Source organism: Cydia pomonella, chromosome 14 (genome assembly GCF_033807575.1).
Source record: "Cydia pomonella isolate Wapato2018A chromosome 14, ilCydPomo1, whole genome shotgun sequence".
NCBI classification, from domain to species: Eukaryota; Metazoa; Arthropoda; class Insecta; order Lepidoptera; family Tortricidae; genus Cydia; species Cydia pomonella.
The window spans coordinates 20,044,379-20,054,820 of record NC_084716.1 but is presented as its reverse complement, the minus strand read 5'-3'; the positions used below and the strand labels follow the sequence as shown (position 1 = coordinate 20,054,820).

At 34.9% G+C, this 10,442-nt stretch overlaps 1 protein-coding gene across 1 annotated transcript; it reads right to left on the bottom strand.

Moving 5' to 3' along the window:
* Positions 1–1,072: 1,072 nt before the first annotated feature.
* LOC133525225 (uncharacterized) lies at positions 1,073–4,037 on the bottom strand. Its single transcript, XM_061861514.1, has 3 exons — positions 2,228–4,037; positions 1,525–1,656; positions 1,073–1,239 (listed from the first exon to the last, which is right to left on the bottom strand). The coding sequence occupies exons 1-3, from the start codon at positions 3,300–3,302 to the stop codon at positions 1,073–1,075; spliced, it is 1,374 nt and encodes a 457-aa protein (XP_061717498.1). The 5' UTR covers positions 3,303–4,037.
* Positions 4,038–10,442: the final 6,405 nt, after the last annotated feature.

Here is a 10,442-nt window from a genome sequence, read left to right as displayed (position 1 = left end):
ATGACAATCAATCTGCAATTAAATTGTCTGAGAACCACATGTTTCATGCAAGGACTAAGCATATTGATGTTAGACATCATTTTATTCGCGAGATAGTTGAAAATGGTGTGCTGGTAATAAAGTATATGTGTACTGGCGACATGCTGGCCGATGCTTTAACAAAGCCTTTATGTATTGAAAGGTTCCAGCGTTTCGTTAGAGATTTTTATATGCTTAGTGCTTAGTAGATAATAGTAATTTGTATTTGATGTGTACTATGAACATATAGTTTAAGGGGTGCTGTTAGAACATATGTAAACTACATGCATCATAGACTTATACGTTTTACTGGTTGTTTACTATAGCAACGTTTTTTATAATTTGCCTGTTTGTCATCCACGAAAAATTAAACACACTTATATTTAAATCAAGTGGTTTTTCTCTATTAGCTGCATTGCCCGGTAAGTTATCTTATTAGTTTAATACGTATCCCTAACTACTTTCAGAGCCCTAAGCACAAGGAATTACCTACGCTACCTACGACTATGACCCAAATACCGACAGTTGGGGTAACATTTCCAATTACATATATTGTTGACACAATAATACATCACTGTTAGTTCTGGCAGTAGCAGATATTCGAGTTACTTTTGTACTTTAATTTAAACCTGCTTAACCTAAGGATTTTTCAATGGTTTTGCCATTGGTTGAAATGGATCACAATATATTTTTATGCATAATAATTTCCCCTTAGGTCGCGTGGTCCGATCGACTAGTCCGATCAATCGGAATACGAAGTTTTTTTTTTTCCTGTTGGCTCGATTGATCGGACTATAAAGACTTAGAAAATCCTGTCAGTCCTACTATCGGTGTAATGGGATTTTAAAAGTTCGTCTAGTTCGATCGATCGAACCACGAGACCTTGAAAAATCCTCTTAATCCGATCACACAATTTTTATTTTTCCTGTTTGTCCGACCGGTACTTTCATGGTTACTTTTGTAATCTACCAACATCTCAAAAGTGTTTTCTCACTTTAATTAGCCATACACGAACGGTTTTGCCCGTCGGATCGGGCACATCCGTGGCTATATCTCACCACACACCGACGGATTTGCCTGCGGACGGGTGCCCGGCGGGCAGATCCGTATCTATATTTCTCGACACACACGCACGGATGTGCCCGCTGGCGGTACATCTGGCGGGCTGATCCGACGGGCAAAACCGTCCGTGTATGGCTAGCTTTTCGACGCGGAATTTTACTACCACGAAATAGTGGTTTTGAAGGAAAGATCTAACAAATAATCTTAAGAGCCCTTATTCTCTAAAAACCGCTCAAGGATATTATATCCGCCTGTTTTCAATGTGAATTAGGATTAATAAATTTTATATAGGTATTAAAATAATAGGCATATTCTTAAATAATAGTTTATTAAATTTTTATTCTAGGGCAGACGCTACAGTTATTTGTACTAACTGCAGAGCACTTTTATATATTTGTACTATGTCTGCTGCGTGAGTTTCGTCGAAACTTGTGACAGCAGTACTGGCGTTAATGACGCAGTCCCAGTTTTCAGCATCGATATGTTGGCGGCACACTCGTGAATGTGGCGGCAGGTAGAAGTTGTATTTTGATAACATCATGGCTTTTTGCAAATATGGTATCGGGAGTACTTCAACTGCGAAGCAATGGTCGAAAACACATTTATTGGCATTGATAATCGCCCTTTTTAAAATCGACCCGGAACTATTACTACCGTTAAATTCAAAATAACTCATGTTAGTTAAATGGCACATTTACTGTGTATCTGAATCGCAAAATATTATACTTTGGCTTAATGAAGAAACCTTCAGACAATAACATTTACTGACAGGTGAATTGCTATAGAAACCATGGCCAAATGCGTCTATCTGTGATGAGGTTGACGTATATCTACTAAAGAGGTCCGTGCTATCAGTTTTAGTGTACAAGACTGAGTATCTATCTATCTAATACCTACAACAATAATAATAACAACAAAATGTTTATGTATGACACATATTTAATGAATTTAATGAATTCTGCGGCATTAACAACAAAGACAACCAGAGTTGTTCAAAAATATAACATATTATTTTTAACACTTCATTATATAACAAACTCATTTTAGCATCTCCGACTATATATATTAGAAATTACTAGTCTTCCTAATTAACGTAGAAATAAACCTTTCCAAGCCAGTCGCTCTAAGAAAAATCCAACGTTCATACCGGTAACTTCTAGCATAACAAACGTTTTCTCAATAAATTCTTGTCGTTTTATAGTATTTTTCTTTCGTTTCTCACGAAGCCCACCTTTCATCTTGATCATATAATAATCAGCATCTATTTTTAAAATGGACAGTAATTTTAGTAGGCTTGGTCGTTTTCTTTTGCCCACGAGACCATTAATTTTACTGTGCCATCCTTCTAGACAATTATTTGTCCTGACAAGCTCCCGGTATACAGACCACTTTTCTTTAAATTGAATAGGATTCAACCATTGCTCCTCAAAGTATTTTTTAAATTCAAACATTTCGTGATCATCCGAATCGTATAGGTCACCCAAGATGTATTCCCATCCTTCGAGTATTAAATCAACCGGTAAAAATGGTAGCACTTGTGTCAAAGCAACAATTCTCTTGTCATGTTGCCTTTTTGTAATTTGCAACTTATTGGCCTTTCTCTGTATGGCTCTGGCATAGTGATACCAGCATCCTTTTACTGTAGCTTGCGGAAATACTTCGGAGATGGCATTCATTGCTGCAGTTTCGTAGTCAGTCATAAACTGTGACGGATTAAATCCTGGCAAGTGTCGTTTAATTATGTTAAAAACAGTAACGTAGCTTTGTGTTGTACTGTCCGTCATGAACACATAAATCAAAGGAACGATGTTAAGACTATCGGTGGTGGACCCGACATCCCCGTGAATTGTGTACAACTGTTGAAAAGGTGATGGGCAACTGTGGAACGTACCGTCGCCATAAAATATCTTATAGGTGTTAATCCTTTTTTTAGCTTCTTCTGAGCAGAATGTTATTATGCAAGTTTCATCACATCTATACTCTTCCAATTTAAAGTCGTCAAATTTTAGCGGGACCTCAACCTCGGCGGGGTGTTGAAATGTTAATTTTGTTACACCGGCTGCTTGTTTTCTACCATTATACAGACCAGATTTCACGGAGCTATAACTAGGAATTTTAGCTATTAAATCAGTACCGGCGTCTCTCAACGGTATTGTGTGCTGTTCGTATATGCTTTTAATAGGATCTAACGAGTTTCTCGCTGCATTCCGCATCTTTCCCATTTGATAATCTAGTTCATTTTTTGTATAATCTGGAACGCAACGGTCGTGTGGCTTCTTTTGTAAGATCCGCACACCCTGTGTGAAATAATAAAGGACGAGCTTAGCATAAATAAATCTTATTACTATTAACAAATCATAATTCACTTTTATTATGGTCTAAAAACTGTAATAAATTGATTAAAACTTACATGAATGGTAATCGTTCCGCGGCATTTTTGTTTTTTTTTTATTACAGCATATCCATACTGACGGCCCTTTTTTATACTTTTTATTTTTATGATATTGATGCCCCTTATTTAGTAATACACAACCACCTTTACGGCGTAAGAAAACGATTTCGTTGTGATCTATTATTTCTTCCATCTTCCGTCCGTCCAGTTTAATAAATTGATATTGATCAGATGTTGACATTAGGTTCCTACTGACATCGCATCAAATAAAATTCAAGAAAGTTTATCAAATGCCAGTGTCTAGTAATGAGTTTAGATAACCTTTATGTGTCATCCGGACTTAGAAAAATATCAAGTCTACGGTTACGTCCGATCAGTCGATGCAACAGGAAAAAAAACGTCCTCGTGGTTCGATCGATCGAACTAGACGAACTTTTAAAATCCCATTACACCGATAGTAGGACTGACAGGATTTTCTAAGTCTTTATAGTCCGATCAATCGAGCCAACAGGAAAAAAAAAACTTCGTATTCCGATTGATCGGACTAGTCGATCGGACCACGCGACCTAAGGGATAATTTCATGTTACTTTCTTTTCAGATTTGATATACACCATTTGATATGGAATACAAGATGAAAGTTACACACAAGTGAATCGATTCAAGAAATCCAAGAATCATACACTAGATTAACTGGAAAAACTTGTTGCGAAAAATAAAGTATTATAAATATTATCTGAATTTCATTTTTGACAATAAAATATATTTTTAGTTGCCTTATCTTACTTTATTTTCTACCTCACACTAAATCCTTTTTAGGTAGTGACTAATGGAGGTAAAAGGTTATCCGGAGAGAAATCAACAACTCATTGACATATAATATATTATTTCACAATTAGATTTAAGTGCCTACTTATTATATTTTCTGTCATACTGGTGACTTCACTTGTTTATTCCAACTATTTTTTTTTTTTCTTAATTGGGGTGATCATGATATAAATTATTTATGAAACATGCATGGGCTGTTGAAAACTGGTATAGGGAAAACAAATAAAATCAATCTGAGGGCCTTTTATTATGACTGAATTTAGAGCTATTTAGGTATGTTAGGTTTTAAATGATGATTTATAGGAACTGGTAGGTTAATATGTAGGTAGGGTATTGTCAGTTGTCAGTTGTGTATAATAAATGTGTAGTCAGGTTTAAAAATAATGGGTTTACACATTCTCTAAAGTATGTTGTAATGCTCTTTTGCAAATTAAGACCTATGGATTATATTTTTACTAATTTACTGTTATGTTATTTCAAATATATGGCTAGGGTTACATACAATTGTTACATTGTAATTTATTTATATGCAAGTTCACTGTATGACTGGTTGAATACAAGTAAAATTCAGGTGACAGAAGGGAGGCTATATTACTCATATATTTTATCTAACCCAGGTATTGGCTGTTATATTTATAAATGTTATCCAGTATGAAAGGAAACAATTAAGATGGTCAGCTCTTTATCACTTGTCACCATGCCTGTCACCTAACAAGTATGTAAACGTAAAAGTGACAGGCATAGTGACAAGTGATAAAAATGGAACCATGCTGCCACAGCAGGTTATACCTATTAAACTATTCAGTTGTTCTCATGTATATTCGATATTTCCAGAAGAATTACTTTATTAGCCTCGGAGGCCGCTATTGTCTAGACACAGTAAGAGATCCTTTGGCGTAGTATCAAGGTAAGTATGTCATCTGGCATGTCTAAGACACTGTGGTAAACCTGAAAATTCCAGAGGGATACCTTGACATTCACAAGCAGAGCTCAATGTGTAGGGATGCCTCTGCAATATGCTGAAGGACGCCCTGCCATGCCATGTCGCTAATGGGTGTGGGACTCTATAATAGGTATCATGTAATAATTGAAGATAAGAGATACCCAGGTAGCCCACACTCAAAATAAATGTAGATTTTTGGAGCTGTTAATTGTTAAATCTAATTGTAACTTTGTATTCTAATAAATATTAATATAAATAGGTATCACCATAAATAATACTATTTTTAGTTCATTACTTGCAAAGTTGTTATTTCTAGGGTTAATGAATAAGATATGTTGTAAAAGCAAATAAAACACAAGCAAGTATGTATGAATTGAAGTATTATAATCAGTTTTACATTAGGTACACATTTTGCCCACTTATATATAACCTATTATGCCGACTGGTCTGGAATTGTCCAATTTTCTTCACACTAAAATACTTGATTTCATATGTAGCATCTTGTTTCATGTGCGTTTATAGTTATAAATATAGTTCACTTCTGTTGTGGGTTACGATTTCCAGAGGCCGACTTTGTATATGTTTATAGTTGTCATCTCGCTGTTTTCGAATATTATAGTTAATCCACTAATATTTCCAAGGGATATAACATTCTTATCTTGATTCCAATAAACAGAGAGCGTTTTAAATTGATTTTAATGACCAGTCTGTCGATAAATAGTGTTCATTACATGCCGTCGAGTTTCACTTTATGGGACGTATTTGTTAACCTGTGATAGCATCAATCTGGTCTTATCCTCAACTTAAACTGATTCTACACTCGATTACAATTTAAAACACACCTTTTCTTTGAATATCCAGAACAAATTAATGTATTTTATGAAACACAAGTCGTCTCTCAACTAAAATGACATTTAAAACCATTATGACAACTATCACACGTTTTTGCGTTTAGATATTTCCACCTTTTTATTGTTATAAATATATTTTTAATAATTTACATTACTTTTTTACTCAAATTATTTAATAATCAAACATAAATTCGTGAAATACGGACAATTTCCAAAAAGCGCCGCCATATTTATCGAACGACTTTGCTGTTAACCAGTGCTCTACCACCGGTTAAGGGCAGCGTAACTTTTTAACGGACACATAGCGTGGTGCAACCCAAATATGCAGTTAGCATTCGCTAGCGCCATTTTTACACATGATCAGTACATCAAATGGGCATGGTGCAACTGGCCCTTAATTGGGTTTCAACGTCGTCACCGTTGAATCTGCACATTTTTTCTGAACTCATTACATTAAATAAGCAAATATTAAATTTATTTTATGTTAGTACAATGAAAAGCCGATCCAAAGACGATCAAGACAGATACGTGACAGGCAATACTCAATACTTCTTCACTTGTCATAACTGCCATGTACGTAATACTATGCAATTAGTTCTAATTACAATATTTATCGATATAGCATGTAACCTTTTATAATTTTATTAATCTTAGGTGGCAAATGATACACTTTCCTGATACTACAAACAACGTAGTTCAGTTATTGCAAATATTGCAATTCACGATGGAGCGTGGATGGAGAGTGGATTTATCAAAATTAGACCTTATTATCATACCAATAACAGTCTCACCACTCGCCTATAATAGAAATTATTACTATTATTAGATACAGCGACTTGTGTATTTTTACCCGACTACGGCAAAGCCAAAAGAAAGGGTTATGATTTTAGCAGTCTATGTATTTAATAGTATAATGGAAACAGTGACAAATGCTTGCTTCCCTTAACGGGCATAGTGCATTCATTGACCACAAACTTTAGATTAATTAATTTCACTAAAATTAAATTATGACCGAAAAAGTATAAATAAGAAAAGAAAGCCTGATATATTTGCTATATAATACCATAATAGTTAAATAAAAAAGAGGATGTTCTTCTCTATAAATGTTTATTAACTAAGTGGTTTCCAAATCGCCTCTGCCTTATAAAGGGTTAATGTACCTACGAAACCTACGCATCCATGTAGCTACATAGCATTAGTAAGCCGAGCCCGAACCGGCGCTAGAAGTATCACCCATATTAAATGCAATTAATTTATTTCTTATTACTGAAATACTATCACTAAATATATCAAAGTCTAGATTAAGTAAAGCTTTATTTAAACTCATGCCTGCCCTGCACAAAAAACTGTTTTTCCTATATTTAGTGGAAGCCTGGTTAATACTAATTGGACGAAAGTGCCTTAACCCTCTCGATTTTCCACAAGTCGTCACGGTAGGAAAGCTCGAAGACGTGATGTCCTATTATCAATTCCGATTAATTTATAGATGGCTTGCGCATAAACTAATGTCTGTTCTTACCGATAAACATATATGGGGGAAATTTCAATCGAGGTATTAAGTGAAAAGCAAACGGCGACTACTCTAGTTTTTTCCCAACTTGATGAATATTAGAGGATACTCGAGTAAAACACGTAACGTTTGAAACTATTTATTCTTACATGATTGCATTTGTTGTCGTTGTTACAAATAGAATCTTGTCTAGCTTTGTTAATGTCATATAACGCTTAAAGTATTTTATTATCGATGGGCAAAAAAATACCCCAGAGAGTGTTCCTATTTCACAACTCTTTTCTCACTGATAAGTACAATTTGCCGGTAATTCAATGCCGGCAATGCTGCAGGTACGGCCATGTTATGGCACACTGCAGATCACAGCCTCGCTGCTCAAAATGCATCCAGTCACACCTTAGCTCGCAGTGTACTTCATTTAGCATCATCCAGCCGACGGCAAAAAATGCCCCGAATACAATCGGCAACTTAAAATTAAAGCTGCTATGTCGGAGGAGGCTATCCCAACTAACAAATTGGTAATAACATCTGGACCTTTTAGGACTAATTCGTCGTCGTACATCACACCGTAACATCGTAGGTGCGTTGTAAATAAGCAAGTTTTAAAACGTGATGTTGTATAAATGTCATTTATACCGCACTTTAGTTTAAATGCAAATTGTTCTTAAATCGCAGTTGTACAGACGTTTGTATAACATAGTAATAAAGCAATTTAATCACTGTCGTACAAAAGTTTTAACCAAGACCTTTTCCCGGTTTTACAACCTCAATATGACATCTTACAGCACTTTGGTCATAGAAAAGCTTTATGAGTGACTACTGTACAACTAATCATAACATCAGCTTTTTACAGCTGTTAAATTGCTAAAGTGCCATACAACAGTCATAAATACGACCGTCGTATAGCTAAAAGATAGGGATTACGGCTTATTTGTTTCATAAATATTCAGTTCTTAATACAGTGTCGATACGCAGAATGTTAAAATTAGATTGGAAAAAGTGGAAGCAGTTCAAAAAGAGCGGTACTTATAGACGCAAAGTTCGTCAGAATTGTGCTTCCTTACTTACTAGCACAGACTTAACTTCAAAACGGTTTGTTTCACCTAGTAGTGTAAGAACCCAGCACCTGCAGCCAAGAGAAATAAACGCGCCGGAGAGTAATGGTTCCGTAGATATTTTTTTAATTGAAAGTAGGTGTGACGAAGATTCCAATGAAAAAGAGAGTATTGCAAGCGACGATAGTAGTGACAATAACGAAAATGATAGTCAGAATATTATTAAAGATTCAGAATTCCGCGCAGTAGATTCAGAATTTCCCGCATATTGCTCTAAAGGATTTAACTTGTATTTTATCTAAAAGACTGCCGCATGTATTACCAAAAGATCCGAGAACACTAGTAATGACAAACAAGAAAGAGTATTATAAGAGTATTATAGTTGTGTATTCTGGAGATTATTGGCACAACGAATTACTACGTCCATTAAAGAAACGTTTGGAAAAGATAAGTGATGTGCCAGACAGTATATCCCTAAATATTAATATAGATGGATTGCCGATTTACAATAGCTCGAAAGATCAGTTATGGCCAATACTGTGCAATATTTATGAAATTCCCAGTTTACCAGTGTTTGTGATAGGCAAACCCCGTTATCAGTGTTGCAGATTCATTGAAAACGCTAGGGTTGGCACTTTACATTTAAATTTTATTACATGTGCCTGGGCCCAGGTATACCTACGTACCTATAATAATTCGACATGGTGTTTGAAGTTGTTAACAAAATAAACCTCTTTTCATCCGGTAATTAAAAAAGGATATATTGCTTTTCAGTCTATAATATGTCGTAACGTCATTTATGTGTCAAAACTTTAATTTATGTCGTATATGATTCGTTCTCAATATTCAGTTAAAGTCATGAATTTCCTAAATGATCACTTAGAATTTTCCCGGTTTAATACATAGTTGATGGCGAAATTAGAAGTAACCCGAATGCGACGCGGAAATGGTTCGTGAATTTAATACCTTGTACAAATAACAGTGTAGGTATAAATTAGCTAAAATAATGTACATACATACAGTATTAATTTTCGAATAAATACTTAATTATTTCTTTTAAATCAAATTTACGGGTTTGTTCTGTTACAGATAAAAATATGATACATTTGTGCCAATGCACCATAAATTTTAAAGTAAGGTGCCTTCGGTTCTTATTAAAACATGTTGACATATACAACTATGACGATTGTTGGGATGAAGTAGTTAAAGTGTTCAGAAAATATACAACAGAATGTGAAACTGGATGGACAAAAGGGGAATTCAACTGCACGTGCAATAGGGAGACATCGAAATTAAGAAAAATGCTTATGAAAATATCACCTCAACAAATGGAACCTTTTTGGATTGAAGTAGTGAATTTGATTGAAAAGTATTTAAATTAGTTTAGTATATATATCCTTAATTAAATTGCGGTTGTAAATCCACAACATCCTTTTATTTCTCGCATAAGGGCTCTCGAGATAAACCTTATCCATCAAAGCAATTACTGGCCAGTTGTTCTTACTCACAATGTCAATCTATTTACAACATTGTCTTTTGTTGACTTGAGTGCTTAGATGGACGTCATACTTAAATCGAAATAACTATATTCTTAAAAAATATAGCGTATTTCTGTACACTAAGCATGGATAATTATCTGAAGGATAACGTAGAGTTTGAAACCCATGGGCAGACTATATTTTGTAAGGTATGTGATATAGAACTTAAACCGAAAAAGTTTATTTTGGAATCACATCTTAAAACTCGAGGTCACAATGACAAAGCCGGCAATTCTCCATCTTGCTT

Excerpts from the sequence above, each read along its gene's own strand:
- LOC133525225 (XM_061861514.1), bottom strand. The coding sequence starts at position 3,302 with ATGGGAAAGATGCGGAATGCAGCGAGAAACTCGTTAGATCCTATTAAA. Across the intron at positions 1,657-2,227 it reads TGTTATGCTAGAAGTTACCG|TTGAAGTACTCCCGATACCA; the intron begins GTATGAACGTTG and ends ATTGCTTCGCAG. Across the intron at positions 1,240-1,524 it reads GGACTGCGTCATTAACGCCA|TAAAATTCCGCGTCGAAAAG; the intron begins GTACTGCTGTCA and ends ATTTCGTGGTAG.